We start from the raw sequence: 26,905 nt of genomic DNA on the forward strand, positions 1-26,905 counted from the left end.
ACAATGTTTTTACCATATTATTATATGTGATTCCCCCTTTAAGTACAAACAGAACAAGGTCTACTTTGTGCTGCTAACCCTTTTCTTTCCAAAGGTATGACATTTTCTGTTCTGAAAGTGTCTGTCAGTCTGTGCCCGCAAGCTGATGCCAGTTAGCTTGCCCACAGATCCCATGATGACTTCTGTTCTTTCTCAAAGTCATTTAGCTTTAAAACCACTTACCGTAGATACCCACAAGTAAATCTATTGAACACTGCACATACAGGATGTATATGGTGACAGCCTGGCAGTTTCCATCACATGGAGGAGCAAGGAACATGTAATAAGTCAAAGAAATCATAATCAAACCAGTTACATGAAGTCTATAGCTTATGCTGTGTCAGCACTAAGCTTATCTGCAAGGTTGAGGAAGGGCTGCACCATGAGGTGAAGAGAGAGACAGATAGGGAAGAGGGGAGATTTTGTAAATCACTATTCCATACAGGAGACATCTGTGTCCACATTCTTGAACATATTCAGCTCTGCTACATACAGAGAAAGAGCTCAGTCACATGACCTCCTCCACTGTGAGCAGAAGCTCCTCCCTTCCCATGAAACAGAGTTTGTTTATACTATTAATAGAGATGAGCGAGCACTAAAATGCTCGGGTACTCGTTATTCGAGACGAACTTTTCCCGATGCTCGAGTGCTCGTCTCGAATAACGAGCCCCATTGAAGTCAATGGGAGACTCGAGCATTTTTCAAGGGGACCAAGGCTCTGCACAGGGAAGCTTGGCCAAACACCTGGAAACCTCAGAAAAGGATGGAAACACCACGGAAATGGACAGGAAACAGCAGGGGCAGCATGCATGGATGCCTCTGAGGCTGCTTAAACGCACCATTATGCCAAAATTATGGGCAACAGCATGGCCATGACAGAGTGACAGAATGAAGCTAGATAGCATCTAAAACATCCAATAATTGACCCTGACACTATAGGGCAGTGATGGCGAACCTTTTAGAGACAGGGCGCCCAAACTATAACCAAAATCCACTTACTTAACCCGATGTGCCAATGTGCCATTTTAAGCCGTAACTTATTGCTACCTGTTCTTCCACTACTTTAGTTGTATCGGCCCCTTGAGGTCACCAATACAGTTGAAACAAAGTGGGCAAATTCAGTCTATCATTGTAGCTTCTCTCCAGGGTCTCTCTGTTAGAAAGAATGGTGGGTCCAGCAGGAGGACCTCCATAGATAATGCACTTCTTTCAACACCTTCTCACTTTTCAAGCAGTTTTAAACAGTCAATGGATTTTAACCTGTTTGGTGAACTCTGTCCTGGGCTGATGGCCTGAGTGCCCACAGAAAAGGCTCTGAGTGCCACCTCTGGCACCAGTGCCATAGGTTCGCCATCACTGCTATAGGGGACGGCATGCAGAGGCAGCGGCAGCAGCGGCAGGCTAGAGAGTGGCATGGCGACATACCCTAAATGGACTCAGGCTTCAAACCAATGGGTGGCAGACAGGAACCAAAGGAGGTGAGCAAGAAGCGCTGAAATGATTTCCTCTGTGAACAAAAGGTTGACGGTATATTTAGTCGATAACACAGCATGGTGGCGACATAGTGACCAAGTTCCATAACGTATCTGGTGAAACACCCGAAAAATGAGCCTGACACAGCTCGTTTGATAAGGGGACGACATTTGGAGGCAGCCATGGAGAGAACTTCCATGATTAAGAGCGACAGTATGGGGCATCCATATTGCGCTTCTATGATTGCAACTGCAGGTCTCCAGCATGGCGGCGACAGACGCGCCGAGTTCCACTATGTATCTGGTGAAACACCTGAAAATTCTGCCTGACACAGCTCATTTGATAAGGGGATGATGTGCTGCATATCCTCTCGTGCTCCAGCGTCTGGGGTATAGACAGTTGAAAGTTGCGCATGGAGACATTGGTGGACGCTGTGGAGGCGAAATGGACGGGAAACAGCAGGGGCAGCATGCATGGATGCCTCTGAGGCTGCCTAATCTTGGGATGGAGCTGGCGGTCCGCTGCCAGGCGAGCTTTCGCCTGTCCAAGCCCCTGTCTCTCGGCTCCTTCCAACCCAAAATGGGCCTGGGGGCCAGAAGCGTTTACTTTGAAAAAATTATCATTTTCAAAGCAGGCGGGGTCGTTTGAATATTTCACCTAGGAATAATGGAATAGCATAGTGGTTCTATTTTTAATTGTTTTTACGGAAATGGTTCCATGATTAAGAGCGACAGTATGGGGCATCCATATTGCGCTGCTATGATTGCAACTTCAGGTCTCCAGCATGGCGGCGACAGATGGGCCGCGTTCCACTATGTATCTGGTGAAACACCTGAAAATTCTGCCTGACACAGCTCGTTTGATAAGGGGACCATGTATGGAGGCAGTGAACTAGTAGTAGATTAAAGGTGCTGCAGTTAAAACTATGTTAGTTGGATCTTGGGATGGAGCTGGCGCTCCGCTGCCAGGCGAGCTTTCGCCAATCCAAGCCCCTGTCTCTAGGCTACTCCCCAAACAGCACTTCTAAGAACCTTTTGTATAAGATCAAGTGTAGTAGCGTTCTTATAAGTTTGGGATATGGCGGGTGAGGGGAATGTAAACAGATGCGCAAGAAGCGCTGAAATAAGTAATGATAAAAAATTGCCAGTATATTTTGTGGATTACACAGCAGGGTGGCGACAAAGTTAACAAGTTTGATGTGGAATGCTCTGTAATAGCTCTTAAGCGGTGTGCCTTTTATCGCCTAGGCTCAGCAGTTTGAGCACCGCCTGCTGTCGCTTAGTGCAGCGGCACTGCTGCTGTGCCTAGAGCTACCAACTGATGGCGCCATGCCCACGGATGGTAATTCGGAGGAGGAGGAGGTGGAGGAGGGGTGGGAGGAGGAGGAGGTATAGTAGGCCTTTGAGACCTGGACCAGCCTACACCAAGTTAAGTGTAGTAGCGTTCTTATAAGTTTGGGATATGGCGGGTGAGGGGAATGTAAACAGATGCGCAAGAAGCGCTGAAATAATATCGGTAAATGGTAAAAGTTTGGCAGTATATTTTGTGGATTACACAGCAGTGTAATCAACAAATGCGAAAGAAGCGCTGAAATAATATCGGTTAATCATAAAAGTTTGCCAGTATATTTTGTGGATAACACAGCAGGGTGGCGACAAAGTTAACAACTTTGATGTGGAATCCATGAAAACAACCCAAATTTCTGCCTGACACACCTCGTTTGATAAGGGGACGATGTATGGAGGCAGCTATATGGACGACTTTTGGAGGTAGCAATGGAGACAAAGTGTGGAGGCTGCTATGGAGACAATTTAATTTGGATAGTGCCTGTATGTGGCAGTCCAAAAAAGTTTTCAAACCAGAGGAGCAGGTAGGTGGCCCTCCAGAAAAATTGAATAGATTGAGTGCCTGTATGTGGCAGTCCCAAAAATTGTTTAAAACAGAGGACCGGGTAGGTGGCCCTCCAGAAAAATTAAATGCATAAAGTACTATAGCTAGAGCCAGTGGGCCCTGTCAAAAAATAGCCAGTTTCCTCTGCTTTAGTGTACAAAGAGGAGGAGAAGGAGGAAAATGAGGAGGAGGAGTGCATAAATTATTCAGGTTGAGCTTCCTTCACCTGGTGGAGATTGGAAATTATGAGAAATCCAGGCTTTATTCATCTTAATAAGCGTCAGCCTGTCAGTCGACAGGCGTGTACGCTTATCGGTGATGATGCCACCAGCTGCACTGAAAACCCGCTCGGACAACACGCTAGCGGCAGGGCAGGCAAGAACCTCCAAGGCGTACAGCGCCAGTTCGTGCCACATGTCCAGCTTTGAAACCCAGTAGTTGTAGGGAGCTGTGTGATCATTTAGGACGATGGTATGGTCAGCTACGTACTCCCTCACCATCTTTCTGTAAAGATCAGCCCTACTCTGCCGAGACTGGGGACAGGTGACAGTGTCTTGCTGGGGTGACATAAAGCTGGCAAAAGCCTTGTAAAGCGTACTCTTGCCAGTGCTGGACAAGCTGCCTGCTCGCCTACTCTCCCTCGCTACTTGTCCCGCAGAACTACGCACTCTGCCGCTAGCGCTGTCAGAAGGGAAATACTGTTTCAGCTTGTGAACCAGGGCCTGCTGGTATTCATGCATTCTCACACTCCTTTCCTCTCCAGGGATGAGAGTGGAAAGATTTTGCTTGTACCGTGGGTCCAGGAGAGTGAATACCCAGTAATCGGTGCTGGAATAAATTCTTTGAACGCGAGGGTCACAGGATATGCAGCCTAGCACGAAATCTGCCATATGCGCCAGAGTACCAACGCGCAAGAATTCACTCCCCTCACTGGCCTGACTGTCCATTTCCTCCTCCTCCAACTCCTCTTCTTCTGCCCATACACGCTGAACAGTGAAGGACTGAACAATGGTCCCCTCTTGTGTCTCGCCAACATTCTCCTCCTCTTCCTCCTCATCCTCCTCCACCTCCTCCGATATGCGCTGAGAAACAGACCTGAGGGTGCTTTGGCTATCAACAAGGGAATCTTCTTCCCCCGTCTCTTGTGACGAGCGCAAAGCTTCCGACTTCATGCTGATCAGAGAGTTTTTCAACAGGCCAAGCAGCGGGATGGTGAGGCTGATGATGGCGGCATCGCCACTGACCATCTGTGTTGACTCCTCGAAGTTACTCAGCACCTGACAGATATCAGACATCCACGTCCACTCCTCATTGTAGACTTGAGGAAGCTGACTGACCTGACTACCAGTTCTGGTGGAAGTTGACATCTGGCAGTCTACAATCGCTCTGCGCTGCTGGTAAACTCTGGATAACATGGTTAATGTTGAATTCCACCTCGTGGGCACGTCGCACAACAGTCGGTGAGCGGGCAGTTGGAGGCGGCGCTGCGCTGCCCTGAGAGTGGCAGCATCTGTGCTGGACTTCCTGAAATGCGCACCGATGCGGCGCACCTTTGTGAGCAAATCAGACAGATTGGGGTATGTCTTGAGGAACCGCTGAACTATCAGATTTAACACATGGGCCAGGCATGACACGTGTCAGTCTGCCGAGTTGCAGAGCCGCCACCAGGTTACGGCCGTTGTCACACACAACCATGCCTGGCTTCAGGTTCAGCGGTGCCAGCCACAGATCAGTCTGCGCCGTGATGCCCTGTAATAGTTCTTGGGCGGTGTGCCTTTTATCGCCTAGGCTCAGCAGTTTGAGCACCGCCTGCTGTCGCTTAGCGACGGCACTGCTGCTGTGCCTAGAGCTAGCGACTGATGGCGCCATGCCCACGGATGGTAGTTCGGAGGAGGAGGTGGAGGAGGAGGAGGCATAGTAGGCCTGAAAGACCTGGATCGAGGTAGGCCCCGCAATCCTCGGCGTCGGCAGTATATGACCAGCCGCAGGGTCAGACTCGGTCCCGGCCTCCACCAAGTTAACCCAATGTGCCGTCAGCGATATATAGTGGCCCTGCCCGGCAGTACTCGTCCACGTGTCCGTGGTCAGGTGGACCTTGTCAGAAACGGCGTTGGTCAGGGCACGGATGATGTTGTCTGACACGTGCTGGGGCAGGGCTGGGACGGCACATCGGGAAAAGTAGTGGCGGCTGTGGACCGAATACCGAGGGGCGGCCGCGGTCTCTACCAGCCTATAGGGCAGCATCTCCAGGCTAAGCAATCTGGAGATGTGGACATTGAGGGCTTGGGCGTGCGGGTGGGTTGCACTATATTTCCTTTTCCGCTCCAGCGTCTGGGGTATGGAGAGCTGAACGCTGGTGGATGCTGTGGAGGATCGTGGAGGCGACGATGGGGTTTTTGGGCCAGGGTCCTGGGCAGGGGGCTGACTATCAGCTGACACAGGGGAAGGAGCAGTGGTGTGCACGGCCGGAGGTGAACGGGCTTGGTGCCACTGAGTGGGGTGTTTAGCATTCATATGCCTGCGCATACTGGTGGTAGTTAAGCTAGTAGTGGTGGAACCCCTGCTGATCCTGGTTTGGCAAAGGTTGCACAGCACAGTCCGTCGGTCATCCGGTGTTTCCTTAAAGAACCTCCAGACTTCTGAAAATCTAGCCCTCGCCGCGGGAGCCCTCGCCACGGGAGCTTCACGACGTGACACATTTGGCGCTGATGCACCAGCTCTGGCCCTGCCTCTTCATCTGGCCCCACCACTGCCTCTTCCAACCTGTTCTGGTCGAGGACTCTCCTCCATCTCAGAAGCACTGTGTTCACCCGGCCTCTCAACCCAGCTTGGGTCTGTCACCTCATCATCCTCCGATCCCTCAGTCTGCTCCCCCCTCGGACTTCCTGCCCTGACAACAACTTCACCACTGTCTGACAACCGTGTCTCCTCATCGTCGGACACCTCTTTACACACTTCTTCCACTACGTCAAGAAGGTCATCATCACCCACAGACTCGACCGGTGTAAAACCTGGGCATTGGAAAAGAGCTCAGCAGCAACCGGACAAGTGGTTTGTGAGTGTGGGAAGGGTCCAGAAAACAGTTCCTCAGAGTATGCCGGTTCAAATTTTCCTGGGAGGGGGCAGACTGGGGGGGAGGAGGCTGAGGTGCAGGAGCTGGAGGAGTGCCGATTTCGGTGACATGGGTGGACTGCGTGGAAGACTGACTGGTGGACAAATTGCTCGAAGCATTGTCGGCAATCCACGACATCACCTGTTCGCACTGTTCTGGCCTCAACAGTGCTCTACCACGAGTCCCAGTAACTTGAGACATGAACCTAGGGAGTGTAGCTCTGCGGCGTTCCCCTGCTCCCTCATCAGCAGGTGGTGTCTCACCCCGCCCAGGACCACGGCCTCTGACTCCTGCAGTAGTTGGACGCCCACGTCCCCGCCCTCGTCCTCTACCCCTAGCCCTCGGGTTAAACATTTTGAAAATAAAAGTTATAACTTTAATTTTTTTTTTACTTTTTTTTGTGTTTTTTAGTTTTTAAAACCAAACGATGCTATCCTATTGCTATGGCTATTTTCTAGCCAAGTATGAAAGCACACTGCTATGCCAGATGAGATGACGCTGAGTTATGAAAAAATAAACGTAAAATAAAAAGTAAATGGCAGACTGTGCCTAATTTCAATCAAACCCCTAATAAATTGTCCCACTTTGGTGTTTGAGATGGATATGTGTGTCACTAAGAGCTAAACACAACGGTACCAAGTCTCACTGCAAATTCCTCACAATATGGTAGTAGATGCACTACAGCAAGGCCAGCCACCAGCAAATCAAGCAAAAATCAACTATATATAACGCTACTGTAGGCCTAAGTAAGCCGTTTGGATTCTCCTATGGCTATTTTCTAGCCAAGTATGAAAGCACACTGCTATGCCAGATGAGATGACGCTGAGTTATCAAAAAATAAACGTAAAATAAAAAGAAACTGCCAGACTGTGCCTAATTGAAATCAAACCCCTAATAAATTGTCCCACTTCGGTGTTTGAGGTGGATATGTGTGTCACTAAGAGCTAAACACAACGGTTGCAGGTCTCCCAGCAAATTCCTCACAGTATGGTACTAGCTGCACTACTAGTGCCAGCAAGCCCAGCCACAAGCAAACAAAAAAAAGGAAAATATAACGCTATTGTAGGCCTAAGTAAGCCGTTGGGGTTCTCCTATGGCTATTTTGTAGCCTACAATGAGAGCACACTGCTTTGCAAGATGAGTTTGAGCTATAAAATGAAATACAGCAAAAAAAAAAAAATAAATCAGCAGACTCTGCCTAATTCTACTCAAACCCCTAATAAATTGTCCCACTTTGGTGTTTGAGGTGGATATGTGTGTCACTAAGAGCTAAACACAACGGTAGCAAGTCCCCCTGCAAATTCCTCACAATATGGTACTAGCTGCACTACTAGTGCCAGCAAGCCCAGCCACAAGCAAATAAAAAAAAAAATGTATAACGTTATTGTAGCCCTAAGAAGGGCTGTTGGGTTCTTGTAGAATCACTCCTGCCTAACACTATTCTAATAGAACAGCCTAACGCTTTCCCTGACCAGCAGCAGCTCTCTCCCTAGCGGCATCCAGACACAGAATGATCCGAGCAGCGCGGGCAGGGGCTAGTCTATTCCAGGGTCACCTGATCTGGCCAGCCAACCACTGCTATCGACGTGTAAGGGTACCACGTCATGCTGGGTGGAGTGCAGAGTCTCCTGGCTTGTGATTGGCTCTGTTTCTGGCCGCCAAAAAGCAAAACGGCGGGAGATGCCATTTTCTCGAGCGGGCGAAGTATTCGTCCGAGCAAAGAGCAGTTTCGAGTACGCTAATGCTCGAACGAGCATCAAGCTCGGACGAGTATGTTCGCTCATCTCTAACTATTAAATCACAGGGCTTGTCAGCACAGGCAGAGGAAGAAGCACCTGCAGCACTGAGGTAATCTGAGGGGTAAAGCAAGGAAACTTCTGGATATAGGTAACAAGATTTTTTTTTTTAAATTCCGCAGTTTTTCCGAATCTGTTGGGTTGTCTGACGGCCCAGATTTCCGTCGCGTGAAAGCCATCGCCGATGCGCCACAATCTGATCGCGTGTGTCAAAATCCGATTGTGCGCGCCGGGGAAATTCAGGGAAAAACTGTGCAAAACGGAAAAATACTGGAAATCCGACGAAAATGTGCGAATCGGACCCTTAGTAAATGACCCCCCTTAAGTTTTTAACTTTTGCTACATTCTCCTTAGACCTCATGCACACTACCGTAAATGGCTGCCTTTTTTCTCCATTGAGGTCTATTGAGCACGGTCACAGTGCGTTGAGCAAATCATGTCCTATTCTTGCCCGTGTTGTGGCATGGGCTGCTCATCTCCTATGAAGATGGGTTGGGTGAGCAGATCTCAGGCTCCCCCACCTCCTTGAATGGATAGTGTAACTGAAAGCCCAGACTAACTTGACTAACTTGGTGTGAACTTGACCTTAAAAAACAGTAACATTTTAAAGAAGAGTCAATTGGTAAGAAACATTCTCAGGTGCTCGCAGCACACACGCTAAAATTGGAACCATACAGAGAAGATTAGCATGGCCCTTGCACAAGGATGACACACAATTTCACGAAGCATTCCATGTTTTTCTTTAAAACCTTCCTCACACAACACTTCTTAGACGCCTTCAATGCCCTCTCCACTAGGCACACTATTCCGCATGACACCCAAAGAGGGTAAGTATCCGGCCTCCTGTGTGAGCTATAGTTCAATCTCGCTCCTTAATGTAGACCTCAAACTCTTCTCTAAAATCCTAGCCAACCACCTGGTCCCATTAATGCTGGGTCTAACTCACTATGACCAGACAGGTTTCATTCCTTCTAGAGAAGTGAGGGACAACACCACAAAAGCACTTAACATGATACACCTGGCCAATCCGAACTCTACCCCGACAGTGGTCCCAGCAGCTGTCACCGAAAAGGCTTTTGATCTGGTGGGATGACCCTTTCTTTTTGGCATTCTGAGGCGTGGGCTCTAACGTGATAGAAGAGTTATATTCAAAACCATCTGCTGTGGTGAGGGTCAATGGAGCATACTCAGACTCGCCAGACATAAACAGGGATGTCCGTTGTCCCCACTTATTTTTGCCCTGACAATGGAGCCCCACCTTCATAGAATCAGAAGCAACCTGGACATTTCCGGTCTGACAGTAGGCTCACAAGAGGTCAAAGTTGCGGCATACTTAATTTTTCTCACCACACCCCTCATTACCATCCCAAATTCCAAAAGATGAATCCTTTTCCTCGTCTACTCTACCTCTTCCAAGCCCTACCTATTCAGATACCGACAAGTTTCCTCATGGATCAGCAACAGCTATTTGCATCTTTTGTTTGGGACAACAAACCCACTAGGTGAAAGAGGTCTACACTCAGCAAAAGAGGATGAGTGGCCTAGCTGTGGCATTCAACTGTCTCAATACTTAACCTCCCTACTAACCCCCTCTTTTTTTCACAAGGCAACGGCCTAAGGCTATATTCACACTGCCGTTGCCCGCCCGTACCGTAGCGGGCAACGGCAGTGCACGGGGAGAGGAGGTGGTGAGCGCAGCTCACCCCCGCCCCTCTCCACAGGAAGTAATGGCGCACGGCGCCGTACTACGGGTAAAGATAGGACAGGTCCTATCTTTTTCCCGGGTACGGAGCGGTACGGTGCGCCCATTGCCGTCTATGGAGGACGTATATCGGCTGTACATATGTCGGCCGTATATACGTCCTCCGTACGTTAGTGTGAATGTAGCCTAAGTTTGAGGAACTCTCCGTGCGGAAGTGTCAAATTAGAGGAACACTCATCTTCTTAGAAAATGTTGACGGCCCCTCCGCAGAATCATGTCCCACCCTACATGTTAAAGTGGAAAAGGGATATTAGTCTCACTGAAGAGCAGCGTGAAAAGATAAAAAATATTCCTTATGGCCCACAAAACAACTACAGGCAGTCCCCGGGTTATGTACAAGATAGGGTCCGGAGGTTTGTTCTTAAGTTGAATTTGTATGCAAGTCGAAACTGTATATTTTATAATTGTAGATCCAGACAAAAAAAAAATTTTTGGCCCCAGTGACAATTGGAGTTTAAACATTTTTTGCTGTAATGGGACTAAGGATTATCAATAAAGCTTCATTACAGACACCTTACAGCTGATTATTTCAATCTGGGACTATAGTAAAGCATTCAGAAAGCTTCACCAGAGGTCAGAGGGGTCGTCTGCAACTATGGGTTGTCTGTAAGTCGGGTGTCCTTAAGTAGGGGACCGCCTGTATAGGTACAATCTACCAAAATACCAACTATAAGATTCTCACTAGATGGTACAGAGTTCCACATCTACTACACACCATGTTTCCATAGGCCCTCTCGTGTTGCTGGCGATGCGGGGTGGAGGAGGGGATGATCTTACTTATATTTATGAAATGTCCTAAGCTCACCCCTTTTTGGGACCCCATTCTTAAGGTGGTTCACGAGGTGACAGGTAAAGTGCTACAAAGCAATTCTGCCTGGGTCCTTTTACACCATAATGGATGTTTCCCTTGCCACATACAGGCGATCTCTGGTTTGACACTTATTGTACGCGGCCAAATCTTGTATACCAGCCTGCTGGCCTACTGAACCACCCACAGTTTTTCAATGGCTGAGGAGGTTAGTCGGATGGACAGTCTGCTGAATTCAGTTCCAAAGAGTGTGGCACTTTTCCAGAAGACTTGGCACCACTGGGTTACCTTTAAATCATCACCCGCCTATAATACCCTGATCTACAATCACCCGGAGGAGATATGATCTTAAAAGGGTTGCTGGCCTAAGGCGGTAGAGGGGTTTGGGACACACCCCTCCCTTTTTTCATTTTTTTTTTCTTTCTACAAGATTTCCCTTCCCCATTTTCATCCTTCTGACCCCACCAATAACCTGTTTTCTTCCATATTCCTGATTATCCAACTGTTACAAGTGTGCCTCAAAGCTTACTGAGGTTACTCGGATTCCGTTACTTTATTTGGTAAGTGCCTACTAATCGGTCCCTACTCAGTTGAGCTGGGCCTCATATTATTGTAAATGTTTGTTTGCCTTTTGTCTCGTTAATGCTCCCAAAGAGCGCTGTTTGTTAATACTTTTGAAAACCGAATAAAATTTAATATGAAAAAAAAAAAAGAAACATTCTCAGAGCCTTTTCTAACAGAATAAAGATTTTCCAACATGTCAGAAAACCTCCTACACAAAGAGTTGTTCTGGCTGTCAGAATGGTTTATTCATGGCCCAATTATAAAAAGTTAGAATATCATGTACAGCTACAGTAGTGCAGTCTACAAACCGAAACATGAAAATCCAACCCGAGTGGAATGGCAGATCTTAACGGAAGGCTAGGATGGGAACATTTATGCACTTGTATTAAGGTTGTATGTGCTGTTGCTATAAGATCTTCTATATCTTAACCCGCGCAGAGTTGTTATGTGAATTTGGAACATATATTATGAAAGGAGTAGACTACAGTAGGCTATGATAACCTGAGATGCTAGAGGTTGGGCCATTCAAGATGGTCTGTGCATAGTGTCTCCTGCTTCTCAAGCATGTGGGAGGGAATGGAGGAGCAGAAGTGTTTCGGTGTGATGGTGGTGATATAGAGGACTTGTTAAGTGGCTTCTGTGCCGTGTGGTTCTCCCTGCACTTAGCCTATTCATAGAATATGGGGAGGGGAGATTTCTCGGTGGGAAAGAGTGGACATGGTTGTCATCCGGTTGCACTGATTTGGGGGTATTGGTATAAGGAGTAAGCTAAACCCATTGCCCATGAGCGAGTTTGGTCTAAGAAACCGTCTTTGCATGTTCACAGGATTTCCTGGAATGAACCTCTAATCTCTGAACTGAATGCACATGCTGACAGAAGGGGACCTGCATAAAGAGAATTCTCAGCACCTGTCTTTTCCTTACATTCTCTAGAAAATTCTATGTAATCTGTGAGCTGCAGTCAATTAAGGTCTAACAAGACACATTCAGGAATGGCAGTTTAGAATCAGAGAAGTAAAAAAGTCAGACAATAGGTACAAGAAGCATTTTTCCCTAGATAAATAAAGTTTCTTTTATTTGTTACAGCAACAGCATCAGCAGTTGGACCCCTGAAGACTTTGTGTGCAGGAAGAGTATAAAGAATCCGCTTCAAGGGGTTTTCCAGGTTCATGATATCCCAACCAAACTTTCCAGCCTCTGGCATTGGAACAAGTCCAGTTCAGTTCCCTCTGAGGTGGAAAGTCATTGTAATGAACTTGGAAAACTGTCAGTGAGCAACAAGTGATCATGAATGTAGTTAAGGAACATCGACCCTCAGTTTAGGGATGGTAGATGTATCCTAATAAGAAGTTCCTAAGTTTATTTATTCCTTCTTTTACTAAAACTAAATTCCAATATATAGAGTTATACCCTGGGGCGCTCAGGCTATATCAGCCGAGTTCTTCAGAGAGTTGTAGAAAAATAACAGAAATACATGGAACAAAACTAAACAGCATAGGGCAGCGGTGGCGAACCTATGGCACTGGTGCCAGAGATGGCACTGGTGCCAGAGATGGCACTCGGAGACCTCTCTGTGGGCACGCGGGCTGTCTCCCAGACACAGAGTTTGCCAGACATAGCATCTTCCTGCAGTCTCTCCCAAGTAGTGCCCTGCTATTTTAAAGTGACCCATCCTGTGCTGGTTGGTCCTGTCTGAAGAGTTAGGAGGTGTGCCAAGGTTCGCCATCACTGGCATAGGGCGATAATGTATCATATAGGATGTGATTATATAATTAATTCATTATATGCTCACCTGGTCTGATTGTGCATGGCTTAGGCACAACTATTTTTAGCGTATAGTTTGAGAATATAGGGTGCAGCCATTGTCTTATGATCTCCAGACTCAGGGTGCTGGGCCGGCTGGAGTTTAGACATTGGCAGGAGGAGGTAGGAAACTGAAGACGCACAACAAAATCACTTTAGCTTCAAGGTTTTCGATTTACTAGTTGAAAGTGAAAGTTGGCAGTCTCCGGGTCTAGTGAGAATCCTGCCTCGGAGAGTCCTTCAGGGAGCCTCTTATGTTAATCTATGCACTCCCCCGTAGCGCTAGAGGTCCCACTTGTCACCTATCTATATGCTGGGGTAGGCTGGGCCGCTAGCGAGGAGTGCACAAATTAAAACATGAGGCTCTCTGATGCACTCGGGGGATGTAGCCTTAGTGCGCCAGAGTAATTACCATAACTCGTATAACTATATATTTCCATGATCGTGGCTTATAGAGTTACAATAAAATAAAGTCCTGAGTAACGATATTCCACAAGACCTTCTTATTAGGACACATGTACCCTCAGTAAACTTATGGTAGATGTCCCTTAAAGTTTATATACAAAGATTAATTATAATTCCAAAACCATAGTAATATTGCTATATACCGCACTGACCTGGAGTACTGAAGGAGGGATCCGGTATCATATGATACAACCACATTAGTTGTTTCATATTTGCAAAAGTTTTGCAAGTACGCTTAAAATAAAACACAACAAAATACATTTTTAGAAAACCATTGAATAGAAAATTAAATCATGACCTATTGCATTCATACACCATTAACAGATAATGGCGCTTAGTGAAAAAAAAAATGTAAGGTTTTCCAGATTCTATTAAAGGACATCTACTACCAGGATTAAGGTATGTAAAGCAAGCACACAAACATGCTGATCTGTGCCCCCTCTGTCAGGATCTGTTCTCCTTTGAGTTTCTTATGCCATCGTTTTTACTTAAAAGGTTTTAAAGATTATGCAAATGAGCCTAAGGGGCTGCTGTCTTTATAGATGTCAATGGAGCCTGGAGCCCCTCGGGCTTATTTGCATAATTTTATACGTTTTTACACAAAAACAATGTCTTAAGAAGCTACAAAAGGAGGAGAACCTGACAGAGTGGGCACCCACCGGCATGTCTACGTGCTTGGTTTACAAAATTTAATCCTGGTGGTAGATTTCCTTTAATGATTAACAATAGATCTGGAAGATAGGAGATAATTTGATTGCAGGAGTGCATATGCTGAGAAATGAAAAAAGTGGGTTCCATTATTACTAATTGATGGAGCAGCAGGCTGACCATGTGTCCTGGCACTCCATACAATACTATTGGAGCACTGGAAATTTCCACTACACTTGAGTATCTCCAGCTCTCCCATTCATTTTCCATAGTGCCAGAGATAACCGAGCACTGTGCTTAGCAACTCCCGCCACTCCATTCATCAGTGAGATTGGGATCCCCATCATTGTCATCAGCGGGTGCACCCCATGTATACTGTGGATAGGGGATAACAATATAATTTGTGCTACAGAACAATGGATCTATACATATTTTCAGAACTTATTTTCAGTGGATGCAAAGGCAAAGAAAGGTACTTTTAATGGTAAGTCAATTTCTTTTAAAAGAATACAATAAAGAGTCAATGTACAATAAATATATTTAAAAACACAAGTGTCGAGATGAGTTATTATTTTGTAATGTTGTGTTATAGTGTTAGCATAGTAAAACATAAAATCATTAAAATATTTTATGATATATTTCTCAGTAGCCAATATCTCCAAGTCCAGTTAGGGTCCATGCACACTAGCGTGTGCCAGCCCGGCTGTAACCGCGCTGGAGAGGAGGAGCACTGTTTGTCCCTCCCCTTTCCATAGAGAATAGTGGCTCACGGCCGTTCTTACTACACGCTCTATCTTTTTTGTGGACATGGCACGGTTTGTGCTCACCGCTCCGAGCCCGGGTGCCATAGACAACTGTGGGGGATGTTTATGCGGTCGTAATAAACATAATTTGCCACCGTATATACGCCCCCCTATGTTTGTGTGCATGTGCCCTAAGCTAGTATTTGTTTCTAGCTCTAATACTGCAGCTACATGAAGCAGTGAAAAGTTGTCAGGTCATGTATTACCTGTATTACATGTATTGGTGTTTTAGTAGTGTATGGTAATCAGCTTCAGTAACACAGAGTAATGGTCCACGACTAGTTCTTCTAATGATAATTAGCTACAAAATATTATGACTCAATTCTCATCTTAGGTCGGAGATATTGTAGCCACTTATACAATTGCAACAATTGTAATGCATCTTATTAGAGGAATCTTAATGTAGCAATTCCTCTGGAGTAAGAGAGCTAAGAGATACATTACAATTGTTGCAACTGTATTAGCGGCTCCAATATCTCAGACCTAAGATGAGGTCTGAGCGTGGGTCACCATGAACTTTCTCTGGCACATTGTAATGTTGCTCTGAGATAGGGACCTATGTATATACACACATTTGGGGGTCATTTATCATTAGGTGGATCCTTGTGATTGTTCTTCACCTGCTTGTGGAGCTCTGCTGTTTTTTTTAAGTGGCGCTGGCCCTATAATAAATCTCTCCGGGATTTTTTTTTTTAAATAATTGCATAAAGGAAGTAAAATAACTTGCGCAGCGCATACACCAGGAGAGGAGTGGAGTAACTGTGCAATCTTTTATTGATTATTTTAAAAATAATTTATTTTAATATTTATTATTTTAAAAAAAGTGAAACCTGTCTCTCTACAGAGTTGCGCTAGCAGTGGTTGTATGTTTAACCCACTATTTCTGATTGGCAGTAAAACACCCTTATGATTTTTTTTCCCTACTTTTTGACAACAAAAAGTCAATGATAAATGACTCCCAATATACCTACCATAACCTAGAAATAAACATTTAGACAGGGACATGCTTTTAAAGGAAATCTAACATCAATATGCATCTTCTAAAAACCAGGGACACGTACTCATAGATCTTCTTTTGATTTGTTATCCATAGACTCCTTTCTTCCAAAATCAACTTTAATAATTATTCTAATTAGCCAGAGCCCTTCATTGCTGTAGCTTTACAAGCTGTTACAATTCTCTGCCATCCCCCCACACTTCCTGCCTCTACTAGATCACACAGGAGGAAAGAGGCATGTTCTGCTCATTGTAACAGCCTAAGAATCTGCATCATAGAGAAACTCTGGTAATGCCCCCAGAGCCCTTCTTGCTGTTACCAGAATAATAAAAGTTGATTTTAAAAGGATGGAGGCCATGGATAACAAGTACCACAGTCACGGTGCCTGAATCTATGAGCAAGTGTCCCTGGTTTATCATGATGGATTTTGCTGGTAGATTTCCTTTAATACTCACCCTTCTTGAAGCTAATAATATTTATTTCTACACATCATCATCTGCTACCCTGATAAGTTATGGTATGTTACAAATCCCTATGCCAAATACATGGTAGTTACTGTATATGTGGGTTCAGCTGGATTTGACTAGGGGTTACAGTGCGTTAAAGGCCACATCATGTGCAGGAGCTCTTCCATATGCTACTTTTAATACAGGTGTACTGTATTACCAGAATATACCTGGGAAACACATCCATACCGTAGACTTTGGAATGAATATGGATGGGAGTAACACAGTGACTTTATAGACCAAAAACATCTCCATGTCTCCTCCAGCTGGAGGATCCTTGTTCTTACCTTCTATTATTGATTTCCAATGAATTATCACATAGTCATCCCGATCCACACGCGAATGCTCATGCCAGAAGCCAATCACGTGCATGAATTCATGTAGCACAACTCCTTTTCCTCTTTGTACACACTGATCTGATAAGGAGACTACTTGCATATTCCCAATTCGACCAACACTGGAATAACAGCTGGGAAAGAAACGGTTGATTAAAATCAATATCCAATGTATGTTGGATATGAATAGAGCTAAGGCTTCATTCACACGCCCTCGTGTTTGCCCTGATCATATATGCTGGGCGTAGCATGCGGCCAGGTGGAGAAGGGATGGGGAGTGAGTGCCCCTCACCCCTCCCCTCTCCATTGAAAGCCACGCTGCACAGTCACAGTGCCACCATGTGCTCACCTAACGTACCCGGGTGCCGTAGACTTCTGGCCAAAATTACGGCCGTGTGAATAAAGCCTAAATATGGATTTCAATTAACCATCATCTATAGGATAAAACTACTGTGATGGTGTCTGCCAAGTTACCAATGAGAATTACCTGCTGCCTTTTTTTTTTTTTTTTTTTTTTTTACATTTTTCCCATTATCTGCTCTGTTGGAGAATGTCTCCTTAAAAGGGAACCATTGTCAGGTATTCACCTTTAATCCTAATGACAGGTTCCCACTGAGATCTTCTCACCGATTCCCATTAAGTTTTTAGTATTAATAATAAAATAGATAAGTTATTCTAAAAATGCATAGTTTAGATATTTAGTAAATTAATTAAAAAAAATTAGCTGGCAGCATTCCTGAGGGAGGGGGGAATGAGGGAGAAGACAAAACACGCCCCATGTGACTCTGCACCAGAGCAATAGAGTGCTCCAAGTCCAGCCACAATCCCGGAATATACATGTATTTATTGTAATTTGTTTGCCCCAATCTCTCAACTATTTTCTCTCCCAATCTCACCCTTCTTGAGGTAAAATGGAGATGTAGTCTTCCTGGGTAGTACGTTTTACAAAACGGACACAAGTCGAAGTCTCCAAGTCTTTAAATGCTTCATATAGGACACCTCTTTGAGACTGATCTGTAGATGGGATTTGTTATAGTCATTTATCCATCACAAGAAGATTTTATCAGAATTGAGTTAAAGTATCACAATGATCAAGATAATGCCCTTTCCATTACTTTATTTCCTACTTCAAACCTACTTATTAATTTCACCAATACATTCTCTACTGGTAGATATAAAGGAAAAATTATTTTCGACAGCTTCCTCTTTCCTGCACTTTGGGAACTTGAAAGCAGGATTTTGTTTATATATTCTTTAGATAGGTAATCAATATCAGATTGGAAGGGACCCAACACTTTAAAGAGGCCATTGTTCAGGGAGGGTAGGAGATGAGCTGTGACATCATCTATTGTCAGTAGTGATGTAATGATGGGTCAGTGTTATCTATATAGAGATCATTGCACAGGAAGGAGGAGGAGATAAGCTGTGACATCATCTATTGTCAGTAGTGATGTAATGATGGGTCACTGTTATCTATATAGAGGTCATTGTACAGGGAGGGGGAGGAGATTAGCTGTGACATCATCCATTGTCAGTAGTGATGTAATGACGGGCAGTGTTATCTATATAGAGGTCATTGTACAGGGAGGGGCAGGAGATTAGCTGTGACATCATCTATTGTCAGTAGTGATGTAATGATGGGCAGTGTTATCTATATAGAGGTCATTGTACAGGGAGGGGGAGGAGATTAGCAGTGACATCATTTATTGTCAGTAGTGATGTAATGATGGGTCAGTGTTATCTATATAGAGGTCATTGTACAGGGAGGGGGAGGAGATAAGCTGTGACATCATCTATTGTCAGTAGTGATGTAATGATGGGTCAGTGTTATCTATATAGAGGTCATTGTACAGGGAGGGGGAGGAGATTAGCTGTGACATCATTTATTGTCAGTAGTGATGTAATGATGATCCCTCCTCCGCCCCAGCTAGGGAGCTGGTCATGTTACCCGGATCTCTGCAATTTCCGCCGTTCATCTGGCGGGCCTGGAGGAGTTGGGCAGTAACACCTTCAAAAGGAGTGTGCATAATTAAGTGACAACAGAGCCTGATGGGCTCTGATGAGCCCCTCAGACTCATTTACATATATTAAAATAAGGCTATAAATAAAAACTGAAAGAAGAACAGATTACAAGATCCTGCTGGTAGATATTATTTCATTCAATCCCACTATACGATCTGTTATAAATTGTGGAAGTAGCCACAGCAGCCAGTGGCCTTTTTTTTACTAATAATAACGGATGCATAAGGGAACGTCCATTAAAGTCTATGAAGAACAGATATTCCATTCACCTTCTGTTTTTAGTTTCCATTACACTCAACTAAAACTAGGATTGCACAACCTTTGTGACACTAGTAAACAGCACAAAATGCCAACCCAGAAACTAAATACAGGCAGTCCCCAGGTTACGTACAAGATAGGTTCTGTAGATTTGTTCTTAAGTTGAATTTGTATGCAAGTCGGAACTGTATATTTTATAATTGTAACCCCAGCCAAAAAATTTTTGGTCTCTTTGACAATTAGATTTTAAAATTGTTCATAAGAACCAAGATTAACAATAAATCTTAATTGCAGACACCTTTGTTAATTCCTAAAGCTGATTATTAACCTGGGGCTAAAGTACAATAAATTACCAACATCCAGAGGTCCGTTTGTATGGCTCGTCCGTAAGACAGGTGTTAATTCGGGGACCGGCTGTACGGCATCCAAACAAACAAGGCCGGAGACCCCAGAGCAGACAAACAAGGCCGGAGACCCCAGAGCAGACAAACAAGGCCGGAGACCCCAGAGCAGACAAACAAGGCCGGAGACCCAAGAGCAGACAAACAAGGCCGGAGACCCAAGAGCAGACAAACAAGGCCGGAGACCCAAGAGCAGACAAACAAGGCCGGAGACCCAAGAGCAGACAAACAAGGCCGGAGACCCAAGAGCAGACAAACAAGGCCGGAGACCCAAGAGCAGACAAACAAGGCCGGAGACCCAAGAGCAGACAAACAAGGCCGGAGACCCAAGAGCAGACAAACAAGGCCGGAGACCCAAGAGCAGACAAACAAGGCCGGAGACCCAAGAGCAGACAAACAAGGCCGGAGACCCAAGAGCAGACAAACAAGGCCGGAGACCCAAGAGCAGACAAACAAGGCCGGAGACCCAAGAGCAGACAAACAAGGCCGGAGACCCAAGAGCAGACAAACAAGGCCGGAGACCCAAGAGCAGACAAACAAGGCCGGAGACCCAAGAGCAGACAAACAAGGCCGGAGTCCCAAGAGCAGACAAACAATGCCAGAGTCCCAAGAGCAGACAAACAACGCTGGAGACCCAAGAGCAGACTAATAAGAAGAGATCCTGGAGATCATAGAGAAGAATAGAAAAAAAAATTAAAATGTGGCCACCTTCTTCTTTGGCAAACTCAAATTCTTTTCTGATGCAGCAATTATACTCCAGTTTCAGAACAGGAGCATAGCGGTGCTCAGAACAGAGACTGCATCTGACAAATATTTACTGCTCCTAGGCGGCTGCCATCATATGCTGCTACTGCCAGGAGGATGCAGAAGTGTGAAGCACTGCGAGCCACAGGATGTGCAAACCAGTTTTGAACGGACAGTGTAACAGTATGCAAATGCAAGTATGATAGGAAAAGGAATAGAAAACAAATATGTCTGATAGTGTAGTATGATCATGTAGAGATAGATAGTCATCTAGGCAATGTGGTCACCAGGCAAGGCGAGATAATTGAATACTGTGTTTTCTGCTTCCTTCTCTGTGCTGTCGGTCATATATTAGCCAAATTAGCCAAAGAGTACAACGGGTAATGGGTAAAGTGTAGGGATGGGTAGGAGTGCTACCATTAGATATTAAAAAATTAAGTCATAAAGAGATACCATAAGTTTCAATTAGTGAAGCAACGCGTTTCGATGCCACAGAGATTGTAACAGGTACAGCATTCTCTACAACAGATGAGGATGTACCTGCTACAATTGCTACAGACATCCTTCCGATGCCCAACTAAGAAGCGCGTTTTAGGGTCAAAACGTTTTGCCGCACTCAAAAGAACCCTACAGTTTAATCATCTTGACATGTGACTTCATTTTTCAACAACTACCCAAAGTGCTCCTAAACAACCCTGCATTTTACTCCTTACCTGCTGTACAGATGCTAGTGTTATCTGGGCACTGGCTTCCTTCATGTGAAGTATAGGGCATCACTGCAGAGCTTTGCCTTATGTGCAGATGCAGGGAGATGTCATTTTAAGCAAACTTCTGCATCAGGTTAGAAGGTTTGATACAGACAACTTACTGTAAGAGTTCGATAGAGTATAAGGAATTACCACGGCTTTATTAATCTTTGGCCACAGGAACAGTTGAGGGCTGTGTTTCCGGGTTTCCTGTGAGGACAATAAAGCAGAGAAACATGAGACACCTTATAACTTAGGTTATAATGGAGGTGGTAAGTAGCTCCAAAGGTCAGGAAGGACTCACAGATAGAACAAGGTCTCCATCGTTGAGAAAACTTTCACCACGATTCTTTTTGGGAAGAAGGTCTAGAAGACAGATACAACCATGAAGCCAGCATATACTAGAGGGGGACATGTTTTTATTGTATTCTATGTGAACAAACTGGGGCGTGGAATAGTCCGACCAGGCAGCGGGGGCTAAAGCTACACCATACACATCTCTGGGTCTCTCCAGGACTCCTCGGCTATTCAGCCTATGCCCAACCATGCGCAGTAACTTCTGGCTCTCCTCAGCGGTGAACCTGAAGTTATCTTGCATGCGTGGGCACAGACTGAATAAAGACAGATGAAGTTTTTAGTTATTTAGGGGGAAAAGATTATCTAAAGACAGTGTAGGGCTTAGTAGACAAAAGGAATATACCTACGGGAATACCTCAGTTAATGGAAACCCACCATCAGGAATACACTAAAGGACATCCACCATTAGATTTAGCGATGGTAGACTGCAAAAACTTACGTGCTCATAACTTTATCTAGGGGATGGCAACATCTTTCTTAATTCTTTGAAAGAATTTGTCTAAAAATGTCTTTATAAAAACATGAAGATGAGCCTGAGGCGCTACGGCCTACGTCACCTCTTGGCTCCGTCATTTGATTATTTATGCACACCTGTCCCCCAATAGTGTTGCATTGGCTGTTTGTGCTAGTGATGGGCGGAACCAGGCTGCAATGAGGGCAAGGTAACTGGCCTCAGCTTGAGGGCATAGACTGACAGACATTAGTCTCCACCCACTTCACCTCTGGAGAGAAATATTTTTGTTAAACACTTTCAGAACAGAAAAAGCCATGACTTTGGAAAGAAAAGGCTGAGCAGCACAAAGTAGGCATCGTTCGGTTTGTTTTTAATTTGGTAAAAACATAACTTTACAGTTACGCTTTAAGTTTTAGAAACAGTCACTAGTGGTTTGGTTTAGGAGCACAAGTGCCCTGCTGGCAGTCGAACCTAGTCTTCATACCCCTGCTCCTCTCTGCATGTTTAATTTCATACAGGTTAACTATAGGAAAACTCCAAATTAGCTGGACAACAAAACACAGACTATGTTCCTATGGCTTTCACTAACACTTTTTTTTAAAGATAATTTTTTTTTGTGGGATGAGCTTTAGATTTTGTTGATACCATTTTGGGAAGTCTAACCTCTTCATCACTTTTTATAAAAAAAAATATGTTCCAGTGACACACTGGCAAAAAAGTGGCAAGTTTTTTTTTTTCAGCAGAGTTAGCTGGAGTAACAGTACCTTATACTGGGAAGAAATAAAAAGGTTTCTAATAAAGAGTACGAGTAAAATATGGAAGAAGGATAATAATAATTAAAAAAAAGACACAAAAACAAGACTTACTTTGGTTAATTTTCAGGATGTTCTCTTGAGATATCCCTTAAAAAAAAAAATTGATCAAGCCATTAACAATAAAAATAAATAAAAAACACACAGATTATCTATGTGTAAGGCATTGGCAGTACAACTGAACAGAAATACCAGACATGAGGGGGGGCATGTATTCACTCCTATTTCATTCTTTTTCTTTTTTGTGCGACTTTTTAGGTGCAGAATTAAGCAGCGTACCAAAGTTATCTGCCAACAGGATGTAACGCAGTTGTCCTTGCAGTTATCTTTGTAACCCAGATGTTTGTTCAACTTTTGGGCTCTGAAATTGTCCCTAATAAGTCACAAAACAGAGTATCCTAGACCCATTACTTTCACAACAACTATTTGGGACTAAAAAGTTGCACCCCACAAAAAGTTGCAAAAGGAAGACTAAACAGGAAACGCATGGCATGAATCACATGAAAGAAGGTAAGATGCATTGCAATGATTATGATCCTGCTGCTCCATTCAATTTAACGGAGGTAACAAATAGCCGAGCACAATGCTCCGAGAGACGGTGAATGGGAGAGCCGGCCATAGCTGAGCGGGTGCTTGGGAATTTCCGACCCTACCATTAGATTGAATGGTGTGTCAGGGCACATTCACGACCCCCGTTACCTAGATTGCCGGGGGTTTCTGCAGTTGGACCCTCATTAGACTATTTTCCTATAGCTGCTTGGACTTTTACATGCAGAGTATCTGAGCCGTCATAAAAGGCATACTCATTATCAGGGTTTGCACTCTCTGGATGCCTGACTTGATAACCTGCAGAAATTTCGTGCTGCATACCATCCAGGGAGAAATTAGAAGAATTAAAGAAGACTAAGCGTTTTTATTAGCAAAGCTTTAAAACTGCGCAGCTATCGAGATTATATTAAAACATCTGTTACACAAGGTCATACCCTTAGGATTCGCAACACGTATAACGTTCCATGAATATAATGATACGAGTAGCAATATAGAATAGTTTGGTCGACTGCCTCTCGAATAGCTTATGGCTCATACGGTATGTACAATCAAGGGTTAAACAGTCATCTTGTACATCACATTACTGGAGAACATTAGGAGAGAACAAAATATGGGGGTTTCCATTTTGTTGGAGGAGGAAATTGGCTTAGTGGTTTTTTTTAGAACAGTCCGGCAACTGGTGGAGATGAACTAGCTCCAACTAGAAAACTACAACATGTTACCGAATTTAATATATATACAGGCGGTCCCCAGGGTTACATACAGGATAGGTTCTGCAGGTTTGTTCTCAAGTTGAATTTGTATACTTTATAATTGTAGCTCCAGGCAACATTTTTTAGGTCTGTATCGCTATTGGATTTTAAAAATGTTGGGTTGTCATAAGAACCAGGATTAACAATAAAGCTTTATTACAGACACCTGTGATAACTGTTAGAGCTGATCATTGTAGCATTGGGCTAAAGGTCTGTTTGTAACTAGGGGTCGTCTGTATGCATGCGTTGTCAAAAATGTGTTTTTAACGATCTGAAAACTAAAAAAGTCCCAAAAATGGTCTAAAAACGCCACGTGTGTCACCACCCTGGAAACGCATGTGTGTTCACGCCGAGGTCCTCCCCCTGTGCGCTAGCATCGCGTTATGAACAGACGCCTGGTGGTACGTGTGACCGCGGCCTAAGCCCGGCGCCACACGTGGCGCTTTGTCTGCGCTTGCAAACGCAGACAAAGTCGCGCCCACCGGGGCGGGCCTCGGCCCGATCGCATCGGCGTTTCTATTTCGCGTTAAAGCAGACAAAGCGCTACGTGTGGCGCCGGCCTAAGGGTGAAGACACACGTGGTGTTTTTAGGCCGTTTTTGGGCCGTTTTTAGTTAGTGCGTTTTCAGATCGTAAAAAACGCATGTGTTAAAAAACACATGCGTTTTTTTGTCCATTTTTAATTGCGCAAATTCAGAAAACCGGACAAAACCGGATGCGTTTTCAAAAAATGCATGCGTTTTTAAAAACAAATGCGTTTTTTAATGCATGCGTTTTTATTTAACTGGAAACGCACTAACTAAAAACGGCCCAAAAACGCCACATGTGTCTTCACCCTAAGGGTGATCCCACACAAGCAGTCTGTTAAAAAATGCATGCGTTTTTTGGAAACGTATCCGTTTTTGGCCGTTTTTAATGGCGCAAATTTGGAAAACCTGTCAAAAATGGATGCGTTTTCAAAAAACACATGCTTTTTTAAAAAACGGATGTGTTTTTTAACGGATTGCTTAAAAACGGACAAAAAACGGTTTCAAAACGCCAGGTGTGGCATCACCCTTTGGCCGGCGCCACACGTAGCGCTTTGTCTGTGCTTGCAAACGCAGACAAAGTTGTGCCCACCAGGGCGGGCCTCGGCCAGATCGCATTGGCGTTTCTATTTAACGCGAAACACCGGCGGCTCGTTCCCGATCGCAGGCGTTTCCATAGAAACGCCGATGCGATCGGGCCGAGGCCCGCCCCGGTGGGCGCGACTTTGTCTGCGTTTGCGTTTGCAAGCGCAGACAAAGCGCCCTGTGTGGCGCCGGCCTTAGGGTGAAGACACACGTGGCGTTTTTAGGCCGTTTTTAGTTTTAGTGCGTTTTTTACAGGTTTGACCAATTATCTTAATTCAAACTGGTCAAAACGCATGCGTTTTTAACGATTTGAAAACGCACTAATTAAAAATGGCTCAAAAACGGCCTAAAAACGCCACGTGTGTCTTCACTATTAGGTTGATGGCACACGTGGCATTTTTGGCCCCTTTTTTAGCAGTCCTTTAAAAAACGCATGCGTTTTTTGAAAACTTATCTGTTTTTGACAGTTTTACCAATTATCTTAATTCAAACTGGTCAAAAACGCATGCGGTTTTTGACAGACTGCTTACAAACAGGCCAAAAACGCGTTCAAAATGCCACGTATGACCTCACCCATAGTTGTCTGCCATAGGTTCTGGAGAGGTTTTTTTGAAGGGCAAAAACCAAGTGTCTACAGTCCCCAAACCATTGTCACACTGCTGTATTTTTGCAAGTATTCATTTTTTTTTATTATATATTTTAAAAAAGTGGCATATACTTTGTGACATTCATATCATAACTAAGCTATTACCTCCAAATCCAAGCAGACAAATGACTAGTATCCATCTCATGATGACACAGACTGATGGTGGAGACCGAGCCTGTTTCTCATTTTCTTATTCACATCAGCTGCCTGGGATAAATCGAGGAGGGGTCTGGATGGCTGGTTACCAGTAAAGATCAGGCCTTGTTCACATGTTGCATTTCAATTCCATGCGATTTTTAATCAGACCCCGGTGTGTTTATACAATACAAGCCCCCGGGGTCTGGTTACCGATCGCTTGCGTTTTCCTGGAAACCCATATGTGATTGGTCCAAGGCCTGCCCTCCCCCCCCCCCCCAGTGCCCTAGCGTTGCGTTATGAACGTCGCGTTATGTGGCCGTGGCCTTATGGTGGTGGCACATGTGGCATTTTAAACCCATTTTTGGGCCGTTTTTAAGCAGTCCGTAAAAAAACGCATGCGGTTTTGAGAATGCATCCTTTTTTTGAAAACGCATCCCTTTTTTTCCATTTTTGTCCATTTTTACCATTATCATAATTGGGGAAAAACGGACAAAAACAGAAAAAATTGATCTGTTTACAAAAAAACGGATGCGTTTTTTATCAGACTGCTTAAAAGCGGCCAAAATACGCATCCGTTGAAAATGCATCCGTTTTTTTACATGTTTGACCAATTACCTTAATTGAAACTGGTCAAAAATGCATGCGTTTTTTACCAGTTTGAATTAAGATAACTGGTCAAACGTGTCAACGATCCAAAAACGGTCCAAAAACGGACGAAAAACCCCATGTGTGTCACCACCCTAAAAACACAATGAAAAAATGCAACAAAAACACCATGGGGCAGATTTACTTACCCGGTCCATTCGCGATCCAGCGGAGGGTTCTCTGACGCTGATTCATGTCTTCCGGCGATTCACTAAGGTAGTGCGCCTGATGTCCACCAGGTTTCGCTGCTGCACTGAAGTCCACCGAGG

The 26,905-nt window shown here is 44.7% G+C and overlaps 1 protein-coding gene and 1 pseudogene across 3 annotated transcripts in view; one reads left to right on the forward strand and one right to left on the reverse strand.

Annotated features, from left to right (window-relative positions):
- The window catches only part of ASTL (astacin like metalloendopeptidase), a 32,836-nt gene that overhangs the window by 4,353 nt on the left and 1,578 nt on the right, over positions 1–26,905 (reverse strand). For 2 of the 3 annotated variants that reach the window (XR_011855070.1, XM_072148917.1), the window contains exons 2-7: positions 22,850–22,885; positions 21,477–21,538; positions 21,295–21,382; positions 17,898–18,015; positions 16,954–17,135; positions 13,865–13,946 (exon numbers count right to left, since the gene is read on the reverse strand). Coding sequence is in view for 2 of the 3 variants with exons in the window: in XM_072148917.1 (XP_072005018.1) it covers positions 13,865–13,946; positions 16,954–17,135; positions 17,898–18,015; positions 21,295–21,382; positions 21,477–21,538; positions 22,850–22,885 (568 nt within the window). In the remaining variant the exon portion in view is untranslated. Of the gene's footprint in view, positions 1–13,864; positions 13,947–16,953; positions 17,136–17,897; positions 18,016–21,294; positions 21,383–21,476; positions 21,539–22,849; positions 22,886–25,958; positions 26,115–26,905 lie in introns of those variants that run through there. The other variant, XM_072148918.1, reaches the window with a different exon arrangement.
- Positions 8,950–9,050, forward strand: LOC140129274 (U6 spliceosomal RNA; annotated as a pseudogene).

The sequence above is a fragment of the Engystomops pustulosus genome, chromosome 4 (assembly GCF_040894005.1).
Source record: "Engystomops pustulosus chromosome 4, aEngPut4.maternal, whole genome shotgun sequence".
Classification (NCBI taxonomy): Eukaryota; Metazoa; Chordata; class Amphibia; order Anura; family Leptodactylidae; genus Engystomops; species Engystomops pustulosus.